The sequence below is a fragment of the Neolamprologus multifasciatus genome, chromosome 13, assembly GCF_963576455.1.
Source record: "Neolamprologus multifasciatus chromosome 13, fNeoMul1.2, whole genome shotgun sequence".
Lineage (NCBI taxonomy): Eukaryota > Metazoa > Chordata > Actinopteri > Cichliformes > Cichlidae > Neolamprologus > Neolamprologus multifasciatus.
The window spans coordinates 25,388,582-25,415,309 of NC_140451.1; the positions used below are offsets into that span (position 1 = coordinate 25,388,582).

Sequence of the window (26,728 nt, forward strand, 5' to 3'; positions counted from 1 at the left end):
TTACTTTTTAAACTGTGAACCAAACTTTTTAGGGTTGTAGATGTTTTTTTGTGGTTTGACTAGAAAGTTTTCTCTCTTTACTTGTCCCTCCAGCTTTCAGTGAATGTAAAATGCATAATGAGTTCATTTATGTGATTTATGGTAGCACTGAGCAGCAGCTGAGTGTACAACAGTGGTTTCGTTTTGACTTCTTATTCAGAACAAAGTGAAAATGCATTACTGAAGTTTAATTGCCCTCATAGATTTATAACTGTACTTTAATGGGTGTACTTTAATGCATGTGTTTCATTAAACTACTTTATGTTTCATTAAAATATTTTTTGGCCTCCCGTCCACACTGAGACGGCGTTTTCGCTCATGGAAAACGCTCTCGAAAACGCAGACATTTAAAAACGGTGCTTTCGCATCACAGTGTGGACAGCAAAAACGCAGACTTTCTAAAACGATGAAGCATGTCAGTCATATGATGCAGGCATGTGACCAATTAAACTAAGATAGCAAAGGGTATTATACAGCAGTTGTTTTGTGTGCTCTCTATTTTGACAGCCCTATTAAAGATTAATATCCATTTGTACATGCTCCAGATAGCTTTTCTTCAAATTCTTTAACTCTCACTCGCTTTTGCAACTTTGTATTTTTGTGTTACTCGCAGCAACAACTCCACCTCATTGTTAGTCCATTTTAAAAACTTGGTTCTTTTCCTCAACATTTTGCTGCAACATTTAGACCCGGAAAGTAAATAAGCGGCAGACAGAAATGAGGCAGGTAGAATCTTCTTGTGTTTCACGCATGCGCAGTACTGGAACGTAAGCGTTTTCGGCCATTTCAATGTGGACGCGCAACTCTGTGAAAACGACTGAAAAAGCTATTGTGGATGCGGAGCGTTTTCAGACGAAAACGCAGTTTTCAAATCTATCCGGGCTAGTGCGGATATATCCTTTGTGCTTTAATGAAACAAATGCAACTGCAAACCAAATGGAAGAAAGGAACAACGTGGCCATTTTTCTGCCAGAAATGGGCCAAATGTGCCTCTACTGCTTAGCCTTCAAATCACAGCCATTCTTCACATTATAAATACTTCAAGCAGTTCTTCATTCTGTTAGAGTAGAAAATTAGATTTGAGAATTGTGACCCTGTTGCTTTAGCTGAAATATTAAGGTGAAATTTAACTGTTGCTCTGCCCACTTTGTATTCCGGGTCATACTCTTGTCCTGTGTGTGTACCTGCCTTAAAGATGGATGATGTTCCTCTTCTATTGATTGGCCCCAGTGATGGATTCAGGCTGAAAGTGAAAGAGACATAAGTTGGCATTAAGCCAGGCGCTCTTACTGTTAGCACAACCAAAAACAAAAATGAATATGTGCGGCTGCACAGAGGCAGAAAGAAAGATAGAGGAAAATAATGGTGCAATGATATCTTTATTCCAGTATTTATTTACTTAAGATGTATTTAAAGCGCACCATAGGCCATTGACCAAAACATGCATCTCCTGCCAAAAAGCTACAAGAGTAAAAGAAATAAAAATCCCATCATCCATTTTTATGCTACGTGTGTATAAGGCCATCTGGACTCTTGGGTGCACCACAGTGATTTTTAGTCACATCTGAGCTGGCAGGATCAAAAAGCAACAACATAGCATGACACAGTTTGTAATTACCATATAGAAAGGCAACGCAGTAACAGTGGCACAATGATGGGACATGAGACATCGAGTGATTATCATAACAAACGCAGAGCAGAGCACTCATATGTTGTGGTCTCTACAGTCCCCACAGCTCTGTTATTATTGTTGTTCCTGTTACTTTGAGTTTGACAGAGCCAGCCTAGCAGTTTCAGCTCACTTTTCTCCTTCCCACAGACACAGAGTGATATTGATCGTCACATGTAACTCTCAGCAGGAAAGCAAATGAGCATACTTCCCAAAATGTCAAGCTGTTTGGATGAACATTATGAATGCATCATGTTTGCAACTCAGGGTAGCCAAAAAAAAAGACTTCAAAAGAACAATGGCATTTCCAGTGTAACAGTAAATTTTGTGTGTTTTTCTTATTACAGTACTTCAGAGGTTCAGCAGCTTTTTTTTCTTTCTTGTTGACATGAATTAACTTTAATAAGATTACATAAAAGATTTATGTACTAAAATGGGGTACAGTGGTATAGCGGTTACCACTATCATCTTACAACGGTTTGGGGTTTGAACCTGCACTACCAGTACTAAGAAGCAACTGCAACATTTCAATAAGGAGAGATGGTGTGGAAGAACTGAACGTAATTTACTGAGACACAGAATTCAATGAAGCTATTAGACTGATGACCCAGCATGACAGAACAGAATCCCAGTGGTGGTAGGAATTAGGACCAGTCCACCCTAGTTTAAACACTGAAGATGAAGATGGAAGCTTGGATGGGTTTTTGCTTTGAAGCACACAGAATGGAGGCCGATTGGCTCAGAGAATGCAGGTGTGAAAGTGATTGGACTAGAGCAATGGACAGCAGGCAAATGAGTGATCTTCCCCTCTGAACTTATGCAGTTTCATAATCGTTCATAATCTTCTTCTTACTTGGATAAGTAGCCGCATGTATATGGTTATCAACCCAGAGATTCCCATTGAATTAAGATGATGTTCAGTTGAAAGTGGAGCAGTGGCAGCATATATCCCATCACAAACATGGATAGATAGAGCAAGTTATAATAGAATGATGCCTTGTTTTGTTTTTTAGAAGTCTGTTCTTGAATCAGTTTTAGCATTTTCCACTATTGCCTGGTTTGGCAATGTTAAAACCTAGGGACTGTATAAACTTGAAAAAGTTGTGAGGGTAGCCAAAAATGTATTAGGTCTCCCACAGTCACCGTAACTTGCTGTATATGAGCAGCAAGTATTGCGAATGGTCTGAGCTGTTGTGGAGAGCTAGAAACACGCGTGGCATAGAGAATTTTAACTGCTTCCTTCAGGCTTCAGGTACAAAACATCAAAAGTGTGTAATAGAACCAAAACTCTGTGATCAAAGGAGCTTGCAAAGAAAAGCGTCTGGACTTCTTTAAGTTACTTGAAGACGTTTCACCTCTCATCCGAGAAGCTTCTTCAGTTCTAAGGTCAAATGGTGGAGAGTCCCAGATATAAACCTGGTGGGAGTTTCCCCCCACAGAGGGACAAAAGGACCCCCTGATGATCCTCTAATCGCCTGAGCCAAGGTGTGGAACTGGGTGTGGGTCCCAATCAGCCAGAGTTTCGGGTGAGTTCATTGTGAAACCTGGCCCCACCTTATCATGCGAATTCCTGAGGTCAGATGGCCCAGGGTGTGAGTGGGCGTTAAGGCGTCTGGGAAGGGATCTCAAAACTGGATTATAGATGGCAGAGAGTTGGTGTTGTAAACCACCGCCTCTGTTCAAAGATGGTCGCTCACAGTGGACATAGATGGCTTCTTTCACTCCTCTTTCAAACCATCTGTCCTCTCTGTCCAAAATGTGAACATTGGCATCCTCGAAAGAATGTCCTTTATCCTTAAGATGCAGATGGACAGCTGAGTCTTGTCCTGTGGAGGTGGCTCTTCTGTGTTGTGCCATGCGCCTGTGAAGTGGCTGTTTGGTCTCTCCAATGTAGAGGTCTGGGCATTCCTCGCTGCACTGTACAGCATACACCACATTGTTAAGTCTGTGTTTTGGCGTTTTGTCTTTCGGGTGAACCAGTTTTTGTCTGAGTGTGTTGCTGGGTCTGAAGTACACCGGGATGTCATGCTTGGAGAAAACCCTCCTGAGTTTCTCTGATACACCGGCTACATAGGGGATGACAATGTTGTTGCGTCTGTCCTTCTTATCCTCCCTCGCTGGTGTCTGATCTTCTTTTCTGTGCCTCTTTGCTGACTTTAAGAATGCCCATTTAGGATAGCCGCACGTTTTGAGTGCTTCCTTTACATGTGTGTGTTCCTTCTTTTTTCCTTCAGGCTTAGAGAGAACATGTTCTGCCCGGTGGTGTAGGGTCCTAATTACTCCAAGTTTGTGTTCCAGAGGGTGATGGGAGTCAAACAGGAGGTACTGGTCCGTGTGTGTGGGCTTCCGGTAAACTTCGATGTTGAGGTTGAGGGACTCTCCACCATTTGACCTTAGAACTGAAGAAGCCTCTCGGATGAGAGGTGAAACGTCTTCAAGTAACTTAAAGAAGTCCAGACGCTTTTCTTTGCAAGCTCCTTTGACTACGATGACCTGGATGACTGAGAACCTTCACAGACAAAACTCTGTGATGTTTGTACCTTACCTTACACCATTTTAGTTTTATTTAAATATATTTTAGCAATATTTCTCTTTTTTTTTTCTTCATGTTAGTTTGATTGTTTCTTGTGATTTTGTATGTTTGGTTCATTTTGGACGTGAGTTTAAGTTTTAGTGCATTATTGTAGTTGTTTCGATGATAAACCACAAAAATGGATAAGCTGTACCAAAAATAAGTAGCACCACCTAACAGCTGCAGGAGATGTTTAAATGTGAAGGAAAAAATAGTGCAGTGGTTAACATGTTTGCCTAACCCAATAAATTCTAGTAAATCTAGTTTGAGACCAGGAAGAGACACAAATCTCTGGGTGGGTTTTTTCAGGAACCTTTGTAAAAGGTCTACGCCAAATCAAATATGTGGTTCCATCTGCTGTGGCAATCCCTTTGAGTAAGAGGGCAGCTTACAGAAGCTTTTATAAATGAAAACTGTGAACTACTAAACTAAAAGTAAACGTATTTGCATATGTTATGTAACTACAATAAGCCCAAAGCTTAAGATATTATTGTTATATTGTCACGGTTCTGGGTCATTCTGACCCAGCTTCTTCAGTTCTTTATATTTTGGTATGTTTCTATACTGTTGATTATTATCCTAGATTAAGTGCAGCGTCTTCTGCCTCCTCGTAAGTTGTTTGTGGTTTCCTGTTTTACTTTGGAGGTTCGTGTCTGGTGTCAGTGTGTTCGGGTTACTATTCCCCTGTCTCGTCAGCTGTGATTTCTCCCAGGTGTGTTCCCCTCCTGTGCCTCATCCCTTGATTACTGCCGTGTGTATATTAGCCCTGTGTTACCTTTGTTCTCTGTTGCATCATTAATGTCTACTCACCATTCTGTACTCTGTTTTCCGTCCGTGTGTATCTGCCTGTTAGCTTGTATTTTCCCAGTTTAGTTGGTCCGCTGTTTACCGGTGTCGTGCCAAAGTAGGTATCCCCGACAGAATTTGTTTCCCCTGTGCTGGGAGCACGCAGCAAGTACTGATGTTTTCATTTTGTGAAAAGTGAAAAATTAGTATCATTACATTACCATTCAGTTTGAGGGTTACAACAGAAAATTATATATTTATTGCTCACGGGGTATCAGATGGGATTATTTTAACAAATCATTAACATTTTGGCTGATAACTATTTTATTCTCCTGTAACTTTACTATATAAAGAGCTAAATCCTCCAAAGTTTCAGGAGTAATGCGTCATAATAAGAACTGTTTGTGAACAAAAAATCAGCAATGTGGGATACTGTTTGTCCGTGATTTACACAGGGGGAACAAATTGTGGCAGGATCAGCCTGATATTATTTGTATCCCACTATAACTTCGTTGTATAAAGAGCTAACATCTCAAAAATGTCAGGAGTAGTTAGTCATTATAAGAAGTGTTTGTAAACTAAAAATCAACAATGTGGGATACCATTTGTCCGTGATTTGGACAGTCCAGCGTGTGCTCCCGATGCAGGGGAAACAAATTCTGTCGGGGATACCTAGTTTGGCACGACACCGGTAAGCGAACATGACATATATGAAGGCTCATAGAAAATATAAAATTCCTTGTAGCTATAGGGTAAAAAAAAAAAAAAAAAGCAAGTTATAAAGTTCTTATTTAAGCACCAAATCCTGCTTCATAGTACAGGCTTCTAATTGGCTGAGACCTCTCTGTGTTGAGTTGTATCCTCTCGTGCATCTCCAGTATGTGGATTTCCTCCAGGTGCTCCAGTTTTCTCTCACAGTAGAAGCATCTTCTTGCCAGATTAATTGAAGACACAAAACTAGCTGAAGGTGTTGATGTAAGAGTGTGTAGTTGTCTCTCTGTGTTTGGCTGTAATGTACTGTCAGTGTGTCCAGGATTTACAACACCTTTTGTGCCTGTTGCCAGCTGGAATAGGCTCTTCTTTTAAAAACAACAGTCTACAGGCAAATTTACATCTTACAGTCAAATAAGAATTTAGTGGCCACATATTTAAACAACACAGATGCGCTTACAGGTATTTTTTAGGATTCCTGTAGGCAGATCGGTCCAAATATCATCTGATATAAGGCTTCTACTGCTTCATTTAATTCCAACTTCCTTGATAGGGTTGAGGGACACATCATCTGTTGCAGGACTCTTGTAAAATAACTCTTTAAGACAGTGGCTGTTTGGTTGGGATCACTGTCAAAATGCAAAATGAGTTCAGTGCCGATGATGTCCTGCTTTTATTGTGTGGTGTGGAAAAAAATGTAAACATCTTTAGTGTCCAAAAACCTTTGCATATGACTGCATATGTATGGCTTACATCTCACCAGTTAAATTCATTAAAGCAAGAAGTGTTTCTAAGAACAGTTCCTGCTCCACAGACATTAACACGAATGAGAGAAAATCCATACATGCACAAGACTTGACAGAGCAGTCAAACAGAGTGATAGTGGAAAATCTTCAAAGACATGTAGCCCCTGGTCTTCCAGCCATTACAGAACAAGAGCCAAGAATCTGGTCATCCATTCCTTTCTTTTATTTGACTAAAGGTGTCAAGCTGAGGCGATCACTCCTTTTTTAAATTGAACAGAGATGGAAAAAAGGCTCTCAGCCAACCGGCTACTGCACTCTTTAATAAAGTTAACTCAATTTACTCTGTGCTCTTGAAGATATTTCCTGCTCTGGCTTTATGGTTAGTTCTTTAAAACTGTTTCCAACTTTGCACAGCATGTCCTGGTGCATTTCTCTTATTCAAACACCTAGACAACAAGAGAGTTTCATAAACTCTATCATTATGGAATAACATCTTTAGAAAGCTTCCGTGGTTGTGCTTCACTAAAGGCAGAACTGTTTCACTACTCATCCAGCTGGCAGAACACTTTGAGCTCTTGGTTCACTCCAGGGAACAGAGCAGACAGTCTCTAACAGCACTGAGTCTCCCAAGAGAGGAGCACTTGATGTCACTTTCCATAAGGCAGGAGCAGGCAACAGCTCAGAGGTGAAAAACTGTGGCAGCAGGATTGAAGGAAAGCACTCATTTTTTGATAGAAAATCTGATTAATTATGTTGACTTCGCTGTCTTTTTCCTCAGTCTTGCTAAAGGGAAAAAAAACAACAACAAAGTACGGTCTAATATTAAATAATCTTAGCTGACAAAGAGCTCCAAGGACGTATTAACTACCTACAATAAAGTAACAACAAACAGGTGTTTAATTTCGCCAAGAAAACTGCTAGTTGTCTACCTTAACACCTTTTACCACACGCAACAGACAAAAATGGACCATAAATGGATCCGTATAAGCCAGTGGATTTTATCCAGATAGACACATTTTCAGTTCACTGACAGCTTGGGGCAATCATGCTAATCACAGATCTCTATTAGTACATTGTGATAGCCTTGAGTCGCCCAAAATTTCTTTATATTTTGCTTCCAAGGAGCCAGACTCTCTTGCCATTGTTAAAATGGTGTTGAGCAGCAATTCTCCAGGTTTTCTGAAGATCTATCAAAAATGTTCTATGGACATTGGCTGCTTTGTACTAGAGATGGACCGATCCGATATTACGTATCGGTATCGGTCCGATACTGACCCAAATTACTGGATCGGATATCGGCGAGAAATAAAAAAAATGTAATCCGATCCGTTAAATATCAAAAAAGCACCTCACAAAGCTTGCTACACGGCGTAACTCGGCTCATAACCGAGTGACAACCGTCACTTGATAGAGCCGCTAGCAAACCAGCATTTCATCTCCGAGGAAGTTTTCCCAGAGAGAAGTAAAGCAAGTGTGTAAGTTCATCTCTGAATGTTTGTAAAGCATTCCCACCTTAAGCTTAACAACAGATATATGGAGCAACTGCCTCTCTCTCTCTCTCTCTCTCCTGCTGCTACTTCAATGTGAAACTGCTTAATGAGCAGCTGATCTGTCTGTGAAGGTTCTCAGTCATCCAGGTCATCGTAGTCAAAGGAGCTTGCAAAGAAAAGCGTCTGGACTTCTTTAAGTTACTTGAAGACGTTTCACCTCTCATCCGAGAGGCTTCTTCAGTTCTAAGGTCAAATGGTGGAGAGTCCCAGATATAACCCTAGTGGGAGTGTCCCCCCACAGAGGGACAAAAGGACCCCCTGATGATCCTCTAATCGCCTGAGCCAAGGTGTGGAACTGGGTGTGGGTCCCAATCAGCCAGAGTTTCGGGTGGGTTCATTGTGAAACCTGGCCCCACCTTATCATGCGAATTCCTGAGGTCAGATGGCCCAGGGTGTGAGTGGGCCTTAAGGCGTCTGGGAAGGGATCTCAAAACTGGATTATAGATGGCAGAGAGTTGGTGTCGTAAACCACCGCCTCTGTTCAAAGATGGTCGCTCACAGTGGACATAGATGGCTTCTTTCACTCCTCTTTCAAACCATCTGTCCTCTCTGTCCAAAATGTGAACATTGGCATCCTCGAAAGAGTGTCCTTTATCCTTAAGATGCAGATGGACAGCTGAATCTTGTCCTGTGGAGGTCGCTCTTCTGTGTTGTGCCATGCGCTTGTGAAGTGGCTGTTTGGTCTCTCCAATGTAGAGGTCTGGGCATTCCTCGCTGCACTGTACGGCATACACCACATTGTTAAGTCTGTGTTTTGGCGTTTTGTCTTTCGGGTGAACCAGTTTTTGTCTGAGTGTGTTGCTGGGTCTGAAGTACACCGGGATGTCATGCTTGGAGAAAACCCTCCTGAGTTTCTCTGATACACCGGCTACATAGGGGATGACAATGTTGTTGCGCCTGTCCTTCTTATCCTCCCTCGCTGGTGTCTGATCTTCTTTTCTGTGCCTCTTTGCTGACTTTAAAAACGCCCATTTAGGATAGCCGCACGTTTTGAGTGCTTCCTTTACATGTGTGTGTTCCTTCTTTTTCCCTTCAGGCTTAGAGGGAACATGTTCTGCCCGGTGGTGTAGGGTCCTAATTACTCCAAGTTTGTGTTCCAGAGGGTGATGGGAGTCAAACAGGAGGTACTGGTCCGTGTGTGTGGGCTTCCGGTAAACTTCGATGTTGAGGTTGCCATTCTCTTCAATGTGCACAGCGCAGTCCAGGAAAGGCAAACAGTCATCCTTCGTGTCTTCCCTGGTGAACTTGATGTTTTTATCCACAGCGTTGATGTGCGCAGTGAAGGATTCCACTTCTTGTGTCTTGATTTTGACCCAGGTGTCGTCTACATATCTGTACCAGTGGCTGGGTACTCTTCCTTTGAAAGAGCCAAGAGCCTTTCTTTCCACTTCCTCCATGTAAAGGTTGGCTACAATAGGTGACACGGGGGAGCCCATAGCACAGCCATGTTTTTGTCTGTAATAGCCTTCGTTGTATTTGAAATATGTAGTGGTGAGGCAGAGGTCTAACAGTGTGCAAATCTGATCGGGTGTGAAGTTGGTCCTGTCCTCCAAGGAGTTGTCTTCTTGTAGTCGTTTTCTGACAGTCTCCACTGCCTCCGTGGTGGGTATGCAAGTGAAGAGAGAGACTACATCAAAGGACACTATGGTTTCATCTGGATCCAGGGTAACTATGGGCAACTGTTGCCCATAGTGGACCTCATCACAGCCACAGAATCTGCCATTCGGATTAATAAATTATCACAGACAGAAGCAGAGCAAATCAGGATGAAAGTCTCAGCCACCCTCTCCAGTGCCAAAGTCCCTCCGTCCAACCTCACAATACAGGAAAAGAAGGCCGTCGCTTCCCTGAGCAAAGACCACAACATCACTGTTTTACCAGCGGATAAGGGAAGATGCACCGTGGTCCTAAACACTACAGATTACCATACAAAGATCACTACTCTCCTCAGTGACAACAATACCTACGAAGCCTTAAAGCGAGACCCCACAAGCAGCTACAAAAAGAAAGTTATAGCTTGCCTTCAAGACTTTGAAAAGGACAAAATCATTGACCGCCTTACATATCACCGCCTTTACCCAGGGGATTCCATACCCTGCATTTACGGACTTCCAAAAATCCACAAGGAAGCTGTCCCACTCAGACCCATAGTTTTCTCCAAGCATGACATCCCGGTGTACTTCAGACCCAGCAACACACTCAGACAAAAACTGGTTCACCCGAAAGACAAAACGCCAAAACACAGACTTAACAATGTGGTGTATGCCGTACAGTGCAGCGAGGAATGCCCAGACCTCTACATTGGAGAGACCAAACAGCCACTTCACAAGCGCATGGCACAACACAGAAGAGCGACCTCCACAGGACAAGATTCAGCTGTCCATCTGCATCTTAAGGATAAAGGACACTCTTTCGAGGATGCCAATGTTCACATTTTGGACAGAGAGGACAGATGGTTTGAAAGAGGAGTGAAAGAAGCCATCTATGTCCACTGTGAGCGACCATCTTTGAACAGAGGCGGTGGTTTACGACACCAACTCTCTGCCATCTATAATCCAGTTTTGAGATCCCTTCCCAGACGCCTTAAGGCCCACTCACACCCTGGGCCATCTGACCTCAGGAATTCGCATGATAAGGTGGGGCCAGGTTTCACAATGAACCCACCCGAAACTCTGGCTGATTGGGACCCACACCCAGTTCCACACCTTGGCTCAGGCGATTAGAGGATCATCAGGGGGTCCTTTTGTCCCTCTGTGGGGGGACACTCCCACTAGGGTTATATCTGGGACTCTCCACCATTTGACCTTAGAACTGAAGAAGCCTCTCGGATGAGAGGTGAAACGTCTTCAAGTAACTTAAAGAAGTCCAGACGCTTTTCTTTGCAAGCTCCTTTGACGATCAGCTGATCGGCTTTTCTGTCGAGAGTCCGTCTCTCTTCTTAGTTTTTGGCCCACTTCTCACCAGAAAGAGGAAACCAGCGGCTGAACAACAGCAGCACTATTAAGCTTGATAAGCTGTTGTTAGAATTTATTTAATATTACTTTCTAGACCAGGATCTTTTTCTATGTAGCTGACGGCTGGTAACTGTGCAGGGGCGGATCTAGCAAAGTTTAGCCAGGGGGGCCGATAGGGCATGAACAGGGAAAAGGGGGCACAAAGACATACTTTTCTTTCTTGTTCTCATTTAAAATATCTAGCTTTTAATAAATAATTATCTGACTCTTACACCCAAAGTTTTAATCTGATGTAAAATATATAGAAGTCCATTACTGTATATAGTAACTGTTAAGTCTAATATACCCTAGTAAGCTATAGTACTTTTTCCTTTGGGAAGATACCATATGTGCAGTCTGCAATTCTGTTGAAGGAAGATGTTGAATCTATTTAATTATTCTTGAAAAATAATTTCTTTCTGTGCATTTTTCCCCCTGCATCAAATTAAATTTGATTACATCGATTAAGCATCATGAGCTGGAGGGTGGGGGGTGGTTCCCTATTTTTTTTTTTTTTGCTGGGAGTTTGCAACCCTATTAGTTAGGTTGCTTGATATTTCTGCTAAGTACTCTTTAAAATACCAGAATAGGGAGGATGGAGCAGGTTTACGTTTATTAGATTGATCAGTATTGCTGAACTATGAAATATTTTGGGCGCAGTGTATTTTTTACATACAGGTATAACAGAATAGCTTTAGTGTTGTTATTTATTTAAACGTGAGTATAAACTTATACAAAATGCAGCAAGATATTAAAAAAACGTTTTATTGATTAAAAAACACACTATATCGGATTCATATCGGTATCGGCAGATATCCAAATTTATGATATCGGTATCGGACATAAAAAAGTGGTATCGTGCCATCTCTACTTTGTACACTCGTTTTCAATCCACTCTTTGTACCAAACTATTTTCAGAATATTGTTTTTTTGCGTATAAAATGCATAAAAATACACATAACTCAAAGGGTAAACCAGTATTTTGTCCACACTTGAATTTACAAAAAAAACTATTTTATCTTGTAACAAGGCATTTTTACTAGCAGCCTGTTACAAAGGCATAGTTTGCCACTTACCATTTGTTGAATCTATAAAAAATTCCAAAGATAACGTAAAAAAAAAATTCAAGTACCAACAAGGTGATTCCCAGAGAGCCATTAGCCCAAAACATGTCATTTTTCGGCATCCTGTGCAATGTGTCCTTTTAGGAAACTGGACAAGTAGAGGACAACGAAAGAAAATCCTAAAAAATATCTACAGCAGATAAACAGTATCTGAACTTCAAGTCACTGGAGTGATAAACTAAATTTAAAATTATTTGTTCAAATCATCTTCAGTCTGTACAGATGAGATCAGGCGAGCGGTACAACTGTGTCTACAGCCATTAGTTCTGTCATGGTTTGGGGATGTATTTAAATCAGTGTTGTTGGGGATCTGGTCACAACTGATGCAATTATGAATGCAGAAAAGTACCAGTATCAGATTTTCATCCACCATCTGGAAACAATTTCACTGGCAACACTTTCATTTTTCAGTATTCTAATAATCCCAAACACACTGCCAGTGCAGTAAAAGCATGCCTGATTAGAAAACACACACAATGGAACAATATCAGTCATTGATTGGCCTCTCAGAGCCCAAACCGAACATTACTGAAGTAGTGTTGGATCAACTTGACACAGAACAGAACAAAGGCAGCCAGCATCCAAAAAAGAGCTTTGAATGTCTTTAAGAAGCCCGGAGGACTCTTCCTGAAAAATATTTAAAGAAATTACCACAAGGCATGCCAAAGACATGCCTTTCAGCTAACCTTTTAACTGTGTCTGCTGCAATCCCTGTTAGAGGGAATACACATTTTAGTTTTGAAATGTAGCTTTTAGTAAACTATTCCTTACATTATGCTGCGATGTTCATCACAAATATTCTGTTAAATTGCTTCTTGTCTCACACGTGTTATATTTGTTTGTTTATTAAGGAACTCTATGAATGCATGTTAGAAGAGTGTGCATACAGACTTTCAGAAATGCTTATCATATTGTGCACCAAAGTCCATTTTAGCTGTCACTGCCTTGTCAGTTTGCGTTCCTTTCTATGTCTGTCTTCTATGTGCATGCTCAGCTTTTCAAAAGCAACATCATTAAAACATCAGCACATCTCCTGAATGTTGCTCAGTCTTTCAATTTGAATGTTTTTCTAAATGTGTAAATATTTCCACTATTCCTACACAGGAAGCTGACTTTGAGCATTGCTTCAGAAGGGTTTTTTCAGCTTTGATAAATTTCCATCATCTCATAAAGTGAGATGCTGTCACCTTGAGCACAGACCAGTAAAAAGACTTATTGCACTCATGAAGACAGACAGCCTCCTAAAAATGAAGCATAAAATCATCCAGCGTTGCCTCTGAACAGAATTCCTTCATATACTGACACTGAATTGCAGCACAGTCAGATGGATTATCTGCTAATAAATGCAAGCAGTACTTTGTGGCAGAGTCAAGAGCACAGTTAGAATCACAAAAACAGGTATTTGAGACAAAAATAAGTATGGTCATGTATTAGTATATTCTGTTACAGTTACTTGATAATAATAAATACTAAGTACCCCGTGACCCCAACCGGTTGTGGCAGATAGCTGCCCCTCCCTGAACCTGGTTCTGTCTGAGGTTTCTTCCTGTTAAAAGGGAGTTTTTCCTCCCCACTGTCGCCAAAGTGCTTGCTCATAGGAGGTCATATAATTGTTAGGTTTTTCTCTATATGTATTATTGTAGGGTCTATCCTACAATATGAAGCACCTTGAGGTAAATGTTGTTGTGATACGGCGCTATTCAATAAAATTGAATCGAATTAATAAGTTACTTTAACTTTTAAGTGTGTAAAGAAAAGTACAGGAATTAAGCTTAACCAAAAAGCAAAAACACAAGAGGAAAAAAACTGAAGACATGAGGAGGCAGAAGATACACCAGGAAAAGCAATTACCAAAATAAAGAAGGAAATGACTATAAATGAGACACGAGAAGGCTAACAGAGTAACAAATAGGACAAATACAACAGACACCAAGCTCCATGACAGTGTTGCGTTTAAATAAAGATAAGCATGAGTAGGGGACAGCCGGGATGTTTGGCACACCTTGTCTTTTGTGTTTTCATTTCTGTCATGCAGTAATTTAAAATACTCCAACCAGCCTCAAGTGAAAGATTTAGGTAAAGTCGTTTTGTGTTGTGCCAGCAGTCCTACAAAACAGCTGTTATAGAGTAAAATGTTGAGAGTTAAATAACAAATGTAAGTAATAAAAGCTTTTTGTTTACACCAGAAACAGAGAATGTATACACATTAAACCAGGTTTATGCATATTTTGACCAAATAACAGTTTGTATGGGTGGTCTGTATATGTGAGTGTGTGTGCTCAAACCCTCGCCTCAGCACTCTGTGTGCTTTCCATAAACGGCTGTGATAAGGTCAAGTAGGCAAGCAATTTGATATTAGATTTCTATGGCCATACCCTTTTAATTGCCTGTAGAATAAATGAGTGCCAACCAGCCTGTGTCGCTGGTGATGCTGTCCTGCTCATCTAACTCTCCATCAGAAAGCACATTTAAATCTGTCAAATTTTCACTTTTATCTCAACAAGAAAATGTCACAGTTTTTTCTCTTGTTTCTTTTTTTCTTCTGATAATTGAAAAGATAAAGTTAAAGATAGATGAATACACTGAAAAGAAGAAAGAGAAACAGAGCCCAAAATAGAGCCGACAGCACAGAAAAAGATACCAAGTCAGACTTTACACAACTAGAGTGATAACCTGACTTATCTCAACACACGGAGCCAAAAAAAAGAAGCAAGTAAAAGAGAGAGGAAGCACATAGGTGACTGGAAATGAACTGCACTCCCAGCATTTTGCGCACAGCTCCAAGACACACACAGAAACACACGATCATAATAAAAATTCGCCTACTCAGCACTTACTTGGAGAGCATGGCAGTACACTGTCTGATATTATTTTTTCTTTACAGTCAGTCCCTCTGCACCTCTAGCATTCAAAAGCCACTGTACAAAATAGACACATCATCACACAAACACATAAAGCTGTTGACTACGTGTTTGTGTGCAGAAATGTTGATCCTGGATTCACATTTCAGAGATCGACAGGTTATTTTTGTTGTTGTTGTTGCTACTGTTTTATTTATCTGAACATTTTGCAAGACAGAGAAATAATTACAGACAAAGACAGTAGATTTCAGACTAGTGGTAAACACAGGATACAAGAAATTATTTCAATGTGTTTTTCAGCGCTGAATTTTCATATGGCTTTCTCCTATATTTATGAAGTCTGAAGGGCTGGAAGAAAAATTTATATGACTATATTAAAAAATATATTTTGGTACAGAAGGAATCGCTGCTTGAAGGTGAGCCTGATAAAAATGTTTTAAAGCTTAGACTTTTCATAGGACATAACTTGTTTTGATTAGTGGCCTATCAGACATGCAGTTTTTGAAGACTCTGTGTGTGGGTGTAAAACTGGTTTGGTTGCAGTTTTTAGTGGCTTTCTCCTGTACTTAAGAAATTTTGAAGGAAAAAAGTGAAAATAAGGTAACACTTTATACTACAGGGAAATACATGCAGACCTTCTTCCTCTATCACAGCACGATGTCACTGGTGTTCACATTATGACATCTAACACAGTTAAGCTTTCGTGCCACAAAATAATAAACTGTTTTCATGAATTGTTTTCATACCTGTCAGCAAAGAATACAAAAAAAGGTTAAAAAAAAAAAACACAATAGTGAGAGTTGTTTATATATTGCGTGAATACTGTGAATTTCCAGCCGCTGTGTGAACCATCTGCTGTCGCCTGAGGCATGAGCCTGAAGCACAACAGCTTTTCCCCACTTAAGACAGTTGTTTCATCACAAATGTGATTACTGGATTCATCCATTATGGTGTAATGTGGAGAAAGCGGTGTTAGAGTGATGGAGAAGTACCAAAAAATATGTCTAGATCATACAGAGACTGTAGTGTCAGTGTTTGTTTGTTTATTTGTTTGTTTGTTTGTTTGTTTTGGGGAGTTAGATGACCATTATGAATATGCATTACTACTAAAATGGTATTTTCTCACATTTGTATTTCAAGCGGCTTGGCATGTTAAAGTTTATGGCTACGTTGATTAAACTGAAGTTCTGTCTCAAAGTCTAGTACATGTGGACTCATTCATTAGGCCACCTAAGAGGTTGCTCAGAGGTTCTCATCAGGACCTCCATCGTGAACTTAAAGTCAGACACTTTAGAGCAGGGGTCCCCAACTCCAGGCCTCGAGGGCCGGTGTCCTGCAGGTTTTAGATCTCACCCTGGGTCATCACACCTGAATCACATGATTAGTTCATTACCAGCCCTCTGGAGAACAGCAAGGCATGTTGAGGAGGTAATTTAGCCATTTGAATCAGCTTTGTTGGATCACATCTAAAAATTGCAGGACACTGGCCCTCGAGGCCTGGAGTTGGGGACCCCTGCTTTAGAGGATTGTGGGAATTTAACCAATGCATAGGCCTCAAAGACACACTGGTCGTGTCCAAATTCATGGGCTGCATCCTCCTGAGGCCGCATTTGTAGACCGATTACGTCACAGCGACGCGCCGAAGGCTGTCCAAATTCGTAGACTCCTCCGAATGCAGCCGACAAATGCGTCCTCCTTTTCCCCGAATTTGAAGGATGGGTCGGGTGTGTCCTTCTTGGCCCACCATATCCCAGAATTCATAGCGCGGCCCAGCCAAGCTCCAGTTTCCGGCAATGGCGGCCGCTACTAAGTTTTAAAATTACTCTTATTAATCTTTCTGGGCCACAAAATAAACTTTAAACATATTTTCAGGCGAGAATGTGGGTTAGCTCGTTGATAATTAAAAATGAACACAAAAAACGGAGAGAGATTTCAGGGTCCATTTTCGATTTTCGTGCCGTGGCGCTGACAACCGGAAATACTCTGAATTAAGGGCGGGAGTAGATCGAGAAGGTTAGACCGTCCAATTCCATAGCCGTTTACTTCCGGCCTACCCGACCTCCTGAGGACCCGGCCCACGTAGACCGCGAAGGCCGGGTCCTCAGGAGGATGCAGCCCATGAATTTGGACACGACCACTCTGCATCGGCTGCTGATTGCTTTAAAAGTTATCTTGAAGAGAAAAGGGAAAATGCACGAGAAGCACAGACAATGGCTGCAGTGGACACTTGTCATCATTTCGCTCCTCAAAAAAACTAACATATTTTTTAATTTTATATTTTATCACTAATTATTGGCTCCACAGTCTAGTAGTTTTCTTATTCACCTGCCAAGCGACAGAAAGACTTGAATAACAGGCCCCATCATGTCTTAAAGTTTCCAAAAGTAGAATGAGATGCAGACCCCTGGCTGTCAGGCCTCCTCCTGTGCAGCTCTAAGACACCTTCACTACTTTAAAAATTATGCTTAAAATTATCCTTTTGGGTAAAGTATATAGTTGGGGCTGAATCAGGTGGCCCAGAACCATCCATCTCTTAGTTCTGCTACTATAGGCTCAGACTGCTGCAGGACTTTTCATGATGCAAGCAGCACTTCGCTCCCCATTTCATTTCCCATGTGCTTATATGCCACTACTGTATGTCATTCATTTTGCATACTTTTTTCCAGTAGTTTGTGTTTTATCCTGTTTTGTTTTCTCTGTGTGCTGCTCCCAGCTGGTCACCATAGATGTCTCAGATCATTGGGTTTCTCTCTCTAGGATTGCAGGGTCTTCACCTTGTCAACTGATGGCATATAAATAAATCTGAATTGAAGTGGATAAAAACATAACTGCACATCCTTTGAAATACCATGTCTGCAGGCTTGTGATGAGCTTTGACTTCTCCCTCCTAACATCCCCACGACATCTGCGGCACTCCAAGCGCTCATTAGACAAATTATACCAGGATTTGTTGTTGATAGCTTTCCCATATTTCTGTTGCAATGTTTGTATGGTGTAAACTTATCTTCCCCTCTAAGCCACATGGCTCCTTCCTGTCCCTTCCCTTGACAACAAGGAAACAGTCCTAAGAGGATAATTGGGCCCCTCAAACTTTTCTCTGGCTGTACTGTGGAGAAACTCATTCTGCTTCTCTGTAGGCGCACTTTAAGATTTCCTTAAATGTGCTTCCAAAGCCGCAGGGATCATATGCCTTCACAAACTGTCAGCTTGCTGCATATTTCTAGCGTCTTTCTGCTTTTCTTCAGCATACTATAGTGTGACACAGCAGTACAAAAAAAGTAGGACTTAAGAAAGATATACTTTAGATAACCCCCACACTTTAGTAAAACTTTTTTTTACAGCAGAGTTTTTAAAGGTTATAAGATGACTAGAATAAGCCAGTTTTTCAAAAGATAGAAAAGGGCAAACTTTAAACAACTAAGAAGAGTTTTGGCAGATAGTTGCAGGGGGAAAGGACAGGCAGTTTTGTTTAAAACATCTGCCTCTGATCTGCACTTATAAACATCCACCTTCTCTGGCCTTTACTTTTGTGTCTGCATGTGTGTTTGTGCATTCAAAAAGCAGGCAAGGAGACAGTATGAGGTGTAGAGTGTGTTTGTTTTTGTGTGTAGTCTGGCACCGTGCAATCCACCTTGCAAAGGCTTTTTTAGATGGACTCAGGGGAGCTTTTTAAAACATCCAGCGAGCAATTTTATTAAATCATCTTATTTATGATTTTTTTCCCCCTCAGTCACTCAAGGCCATCTTTGCTTCTGGTATAAGATTGGAATTCTTAAGCCACAAAAACCATTACTGTAAACAGCCAAAAAGCTTCTTGAAAGCGATGACAGGAAAAAAAGTCTGTATATTTTAGCTGGAAATTTTGTTTGTGGGATTCGTCTGTTTAGAGTTATTGTTTTAGAGATGATACTGGCAGTGTCAGCGCTCAGTTTTCAGTGAAAGGGCAATGTGGGAAGTATATAACAGTGTTTTTTCATCAGTTGTTAAATTAACCCGTTTAATACCACCGGCACCAATTGTTGCCGTTTTAACCCCCCATAACATTAACAAAATTAAGCGTATTGTGTGTGTAGGGGAAGTCTGAGGAGTAAAATGCAGGGGAAATTGGGGATTAAATGGGAACCATAAAAATCTTTCCATATTTCACCAGGATTGGATTGGCAGACATTGCTACCGTGAGTAGTGTCTGTACCCTGCCTCCCTCTCAGCTTGTTATTTTGTTGCAGATCTATGATGGATATCAATCAGCAGCACGTGTAACACCTGGGGCCAGGTCTGCCTTTAATGTCTTTATAGTTGGTTTGCAGCCACAGCTGCAGTGATGTGGACGCTGTACCAGTCTGTCCTGGTGAAGAGAAAGCTGAGAAGCAAGGCTGTTCAATTACCGCTCGATGTATGTCGCTACTCTCACCTATGGTCGCAAGCTTTGAGTAGTAACCGAAAGAACAAGACCAAAGATATAAGCAGTGGAAATGAGCTTTCTCCAAAGGGTGGCTGACTTCTTCCTTGGAGATAAGGTGAAGACTCCAGTCATTTGAGAATGACCCAGATAAAACCACTACTTCTCTACATTGAAAGGAGCCAGTTGAAGTTGCTTGGCACTCTGACTAGGATGCTTTCTAGGTTGGATGTTCTGGGCATGTCCTACCGAGAGGAGGTGTGGTGACCCACAACATAAGTGGAGAGATTATATCTCTCGACTGTGTGGCCTGGGACCCCTCAGCGTTGCCCTGGATAAGCTGGAGGACGTGGCTGGAGAGAAAGAGGTCTCAGGTCTCGTTTGCTGTGGAGGGTTTGTGACATAAATATTAAAAATAATAAAGGAAATATGTAAAAGTAGGATGTACCCTCACTCTTTTTGAACTCCACATTTTGAAGCCATAAAGGTACAGTAAGTAATTTTAGGAGGTTGCTTAAAACAAAACAAGAATGTTGTGCTTATAAATAAGTACATTGATTAGTGTGATTAGTGTGTATTTATGTCTTCCAACAAAATTACTGTGTTCTCAGGAATTAAAGTGTAAATCTATTAAAGATCCATAGGAGCAAGCACCAGTTTGTGGAATCTGCCATGTTGGCATCCTGAATACAGTAGTTGAGATCAATTATGTATTTGAACTGATCGGATTCAGCTGACTGCAATCTGCAATTTACTGACGTCTAGTGGTGTGATTTTACACACTGTACCTTTAATGTTAGTATTTTGGCAGTCACCATTGCCTTGGTGTTGGGACAGAAGTTATATTTAGACCAGAATATGGACTGCTAATGTTTTTGCTAATGCCGTTCCTAGACTCTGGAATAACCTCCCGGTTGATGTCCATACCTCTGATTCTATTCAAGCGTTTAAATTGCGCTTAAAAACCCACCTGTTTAATTTAGCCTTTGAATCAAATTAGTTTGACTGTCATCTGGCTTGCACTACACTATGTTATTGTCATTATAATCGTAATTGTACTATTTGTCCCTTGTTTCTGCCTACATTGCAGTTATTTTGTGAAGCAATTTGATGTACACTGGTCTTTTAAAATGTGCTATAGAAATAAATTTGATTTGATGATTTGATTTGATTTGATTCCATTAAGGATTGTTTAGTGAGCTGCATCCCAAAGACATAGATACAAGCTGATTAGTACTAAGTATCAGACTAATACTACTAACACTGCACTCCACTCACAAATTGAAGCACAAACTAGCAATTATTTTGTTCACGTTTTGATAATTGCATTAGTTTTCTTTATTTTTCTTTATTTGTCTAGCTAATGCTGCTACTTCCTATGATTCCTATGATTTAAGGAGCACTGACTTCTAGCTGTGCTCCAGTGCCAGGTAACATTGTCCCTTGTGTGCACTAACGTGACCTTTTCATATCACTGCTATCAGGCACAAACACAACCAATCACATGTGATTGGAGGTTCAGCAGTTAAGTTAATCTCCTTGCTTCATCTTCTTTGTCCAGTCAGTCTAAGATGTAAACTGATTGCATTATGGTTTAAATGGAACATGTACAGTGTAATATCTCATCCACCAGTGGAAAACGCCATTCCTATGCCAGACATCAGCGCAGACAGATAGTTGTGTGAGAATGAGAGTGTGAAGCTGAATATCCCAGCTAGTGTGTCTTTGCTTCTCTGGGAATGCTCCATTGACTGGCTCAAAGATTAATTTAATTCCCACATTGAGGACCTGTGGGCATTCATCTCTCTAGCAGCAATAAACACACTACAGCAACCAAAGCTATGTGTTTGTGTGGCTCGCAGAGGTTGATGGTCTGTGATATAACATTTCTCTTTGGAGACAGAGTTTAGTTGACTGTGCTAGTGATCTGCTGTGCAAGTGTTCAAGGGTAATTCGTTTTAGCTCTTCTGGCTGGTTTCTCAGAATCAGGATGCATTTATTATTATTTTACAAATAACTATGGCAGTTCTCTGTAAATGAGTCAATACCTTGAGACTACAGTACAAACATAATGTCCCATTTACTGATTGTTGGTTGTAAAGTTGATTAAAATCTTTAACATACTGATATAAATATTTGAATAATTTTTCTTCACTGACTAGTAGAGCATTGTAATATGATTTCAAGCAAAAATCAATACAGTTCTATATTTCATTTTTGTATCGTGAATTATTTTCTTCAATATCACTAAAACTTTTACAGAGTTACACACTATAAGAAGTTGGAAACATGTACAGTATGCCTACTAGTCACATGATTACATATTTATCTCTAGACGTCTATAGTAAAGTTTTTATAGGAATCTATGCAGGTTAAGCAGCATAGATATAAATGAGTGCACCCCTGTTGTTTCTACAGGAATTAAGGGGCTAATCAGTTGCATTTAATTAACTGATTATCAGCAGATGTGACCCTCAGCACAGGTCGTTGCTGGAGGTTTGCTTATAAAGGCAAACGTTTAGGCAGGTTGTTGGTCTGAACCATTCGGGTGTGTGTCAACACCATCTTCCCAGGGACGTCCCAGTAAATTCACCCTAAGCTCAAGTGCAATGATCAGAGAAATTGCAGAAACCCAAGAGCTCAGAGTCCACAAGCCTCAATTAGCATGTTAAATGTTAAAGTTTATAAAAATACATTTAGAAAAAGAATGAACAAGTATGGCTTGTTTGGAGGGGTTCCCAGGACCTCTTCTCTCTAGCATCCAAAGTGGAGACATTTAAAATCCACAGCACAGTTGTTATGCATTTGCTTTTTTGTTTAGTTTTGTTTTATTTTTTGAGGAGAAAAAAGAAACTTGAACCACCTTCAGCAGGTTTTTAAAAAAACAAACAAACAAACAAACAAAGGCTTAAGAAGACAGCAAATGAACGTGATAGGAACTTTTGAGCCGTATGGTATGTTGACTACAACTATTGTATTTTACATCTCCGTCATATTTAATTTCATTTTACTGGTCTGAAATGGTCTTAAAGGTCTTTTCTATTATCATTTTTTGAGCTTGTGCAATATTTGGCATAAATACTTTTCTTCTATAGATCCATCATAATCACCAGAACCACACACATTTCTAAGTCATCTTGGCTTTCACTGCACGTTAAATGCAGAGGTGACATCATTTAATATGATGCTGTGAAAATGTGTTAAATTAAACAAAAATCATATGCTTTGTGGCATATAAAGACACAAAATACAAGATACATTTACCATGACCTCTGAGCTGGTACGATGTAATTTCCTCTACTTCCTGGGGGTCATGCAATTTTAGATCTTGTATGTTTAAACAACAGCTAATGGAACAAATCTGGTTATAATTATTTATATATTTTATCCTATTTCTGGTGTGTTTATCTTCAGGAGGTAAACAGAAAACTGTACAGTTATTTTGCTACTGCCGGGTCTTTCAAAGGTCGACAAATCCCCAAGGAAATATTCTTAGTAAGAAACTTTCCCTCCTCCTGTCAACAATAATGGATAGTGTTCTTTTTTCAGAGTAGATTTGCACCCAGAGGGGCTGTTTGGCTGATGAGGTAGAGATATTGCATTTCCTTTCACACTGTAATTGGTCAGCAATGCATGGGACAAAATTGCATTTTGGCTTTGTGATTTCTCCAAAGGGGTGATTAATATTAACAAGCAAAACAGGTTCTTTGATGTCAAACTTCATTTTTGCATGTTGCACAGTTCAGGTGACCTTTATTTTCTTCTGAGCTATGTGGGATGTTGAAATTCACGAGACCATAAATATTACCAAAAATAAATAAAAGAAATTAGAGACAGCGAGAGAAACAAAACCACCTCCTTCTATATCTTTTGTTCTTTTCTTCTCATTCCTGTTTCTGGATTATATGAAAGTCAGAACTTTCGAGGTCATACTTCTTACATGTTGGTGTTCAATTCTCCTCTATCATCCAGTGACCCGCTGAGCTGGGCATTAAATCACTTCTGTCAGCCAGACGGCTAATAGGAGCCAAGGTTGAAGAACTTTGGCTGTGTTTCTGCAGTAGCGATGAAGAGCAGAAAATGTGCCTTTATAATTTAAGTGTTGTTTTTTATTCTTTCTTGCAGTCTCAGCAGAAGTGCATTGTGATCTTTGCCTTGGTGTGCTGCTTTGCTGTATTGGTGGCCTTGATTTTCTCTGCTGTGGACATCTGGGGTGAAGACGAGGACGGGATCACAGAGGAGAACTGCAGCAAGGATTGCAGGTGAACACTGCTGATCTGTAAACACACAGCTGTAGAACACCCAGAGTGGTTTCCAAACTTTCTGCCTCATCACAAGTTAAAAGCTAAAGCTGATTCTTTTTTTCTTTATTAGAATTGCAAGAAAATTATTTGCAAATGGTCTGAAAAGTTGGAGAAGCTAAAACAAAATTAGGCTGACAAACGCTGCATTCTTTTATGTTGTGAATTATATCAGTAGTTTTTCATAATTATCACATTTTGACCCTTTTGACTTTTTGTCATAAGACCTTAAAGCATTTTTCCTTTCGCCTGTACTTCTCATTGTGTTTGTTCTATTGTATTACATTTACCATTAGTCAAATATATTGGAAATCTGGTTTAAATTGATAATAAATAGATTTACAGAAGTAAATAACAAAAGTTACATCAGTTTCCAATGTTTCCACTGATATCTATCTGTGCTGCATCAGCAAGGGTAGATATCATAGTCGGGAAGTTTATTTATGTTTTAAAATTCAGTATGTGCACTGTTGACAGCATTGTAAGGTCACAGGATCTACAGTGAGCTCACAAATCAGGAATAAAAGCTTGCAAAACAGTGCTGCTGCAGCAAGTCCTACAGCCCTGAAATGACGTAGCATTTTTCACTTGGGATTCCCTCATCACAGAGTCAACAGGTTTTTAGGGTTGGGGTTCTAATTTTTTAAGGGCTTTTGATTGGATGCCTGAAACGAGCTCTGTATTTACCCAAGCTTCAGAAAGATTAAAAAACAAACAAACAAAAAAAAACATCTGCAACAAAACACAAAAGTAAATGCCGCTCTCCTGAACTTTGAAGCGTTTATGATATTTGGTAACAAGTAACTAAACGGGACAACAGAAGTCAAGGACGTGGTCCAGGCTATTCAAAGCATCACGCCAAACACAGAAGTTTAGTGGTGGAGATCAAATTAAATCAATTAAAACATTTTATGATGATCATCAAAAAATGTAAACGTGGCATTTTTGTTTATTTCCCACTGAGCTTATTTTCTGATGTAGTCAAGGCGACTTACAAATTAGCATTTGAAATCATAAATAAAATAAGTAATATAAAAATAATACAATAAAATAAAAATCCCTGTGACATTCTACGCTGATATCACCAGGTGGCAGATGGAAATAACACACACAAAAAGAAACCTCAGAGCTGAATAAAATTTAACAAGCTGTAGTTTGAAAATGAGACATACAGTGATTCCTCTGTTTTTACAGGGTTTAATGTGGATAGGACCAAAATGCTGTACACTGCAGGCAGACTTTCAAACTAAAGAAGCATCAAAATCAAAAGTATCAAAATAGCCAACAGAAGTTTAACAACTGGAGGGAGACAAACAGCAAGCAAAACTAACACCGGACAAAATGAAACAAGAAATACAGACATTAATACTAACACTTAACAAAAAGGAGACAAGCGAATCCAAAGGAAAAATACTGAACGTGGGTTCAAGAAGACTCATGAAGACAAGACCAAAGAAGAAACAGATGGGGGATGAGTGAAGGAACTTCAGCTACTAATAACAAAAACAAAGCTATGAAGCAAAACAGGAATGAAATCATCCAAGATGGCACGGGAATTAAAAATAATAAGTAAATGGAATAAATAAATTAATTAATTAATTAATTAAAAATTAAAATCAAAGCTCCAAACACCTGGAAATCAAAACCCGAGCAGAAGCTGAGACTCAGATAAGTAAGTCATTCAAAACTAGAGATCACTGAGATGTTTAGATGCAAGTAGACGTGCGAGATATAAGAAGAAGCAGTTAAGTACAACAAAGGAGCGAAGAAATGAATATCTTTTGAGACTTCGGTTGACATGAGTTAAGTAGCTTCTCTTTTGCTTGTCTGGGCCTTGGCAACTGTAATAACCAACTGTCTGGAATTGTTTGCACTATAAGTGAGTTGACTGTTGCCTAAAGCACCAGAACATAACAAATGTCTATTCACTCCCACACGGGTGTGAAATGATGACCAGGCTGTTCCTACAGTTAATTTAAACCAGACTTTAGCAAGTTTCTACAGTCTGTTCCAAGTTTTAAGATTATAGATCCCTAGACAAAAAAAAAGCGTAAAAGCCACTGCAGCACATCCTTGTAGTCCAGAGTAAAAATGGCTGATCAGCAGGCATCCAGCTGATACAGCAGTCCTGTTCTCCTGCTCGCCACTTCGTACTGGTTCCTCTCCATTAGACTCTTATTATTCCATTTAACATTCAGTCTTGAATTACTTCCTTCTTCTCTTTTTAAGTCGGTGTCCACTTACTCTCTCCCTCCTCTTCCTCCAATTAGCTATTAACAAGCCTTTAGATAACTCTATCGGGCATCTATCTCTTCCACTCGAGGCTGAAAGTGTAGTCCCAACTTGTAAAGACAAATTGGACTCCCCTTCTCCTCTGAAGGGCCCCTAAAGCTAGTGGTTAGAATAAGAGATAAATATAAGGCCAGTGCAATGATTGAGGGACGGTGATCCGGATGGAGGGAGAAAAAGAAAATGTTATCATGATAGACTTGGAGCTTGAATCAGTGAGACACGAACAGATGTTGTTTGCTTGGCAGGCAAATTCCAGAAATGTGTGCTGTCAGACTTCTACGCGTGCACTGTTATTCACTTTGCACGAGCTTAGCGATGACATTTTGACTGTGACATGCATCATTTTAAAGGACTACAAGATGTAATTAATGATTTCATAAAGCGATTTGCTCAAAGCAAGTCCCAATGCAAGGTCTGAAACATGATAAATCACTGTGAGTTTGACACATTCGTAATGGGGTTGCGGTGAGATTTGCTCATGCAAGCCCTTTACATTTCTAAAGCAAATTCATCAAAGCAAATGCATCTACGGCTCATACTTGCATGTCTTATATGGAAGGTTCACACTCTGAAAACGATCTAGTGATTAACTTAAAAAATGAAACTACTGAACAATCGAACAGAGCCAGGCAACCTTGATGCTGTGTAGCCATTACTCTCCTTTAACTAAAAACCCCCTTTGAGC

General features: G+C 40.2%; 1 protein-coding gene across 2 annotated transcripts in view; it reads left to right on the plus strand.

The window, feature by feature from the left end:
* LOC146505645 (inactive phospholipase D5-like) overlaps nt 1-26,728 on the plus strand; it is an 86,236-nt gene that overhangs the window by 40,766 nt on the left and 18,742 nt on the right. For both annotated transcript variants that reach the window (XM_085182347.1, XM_085182348.1), the window contains one exon: nt 23,576-23,712. In XM_085182347.1, the coding sequence (XP_085038473.1) occupies nt 23,576-23,712 (137 nt within the window). The remainder of the gene's footprint in view (nt 1-23,575; nt 23,713-26,728) is intronic.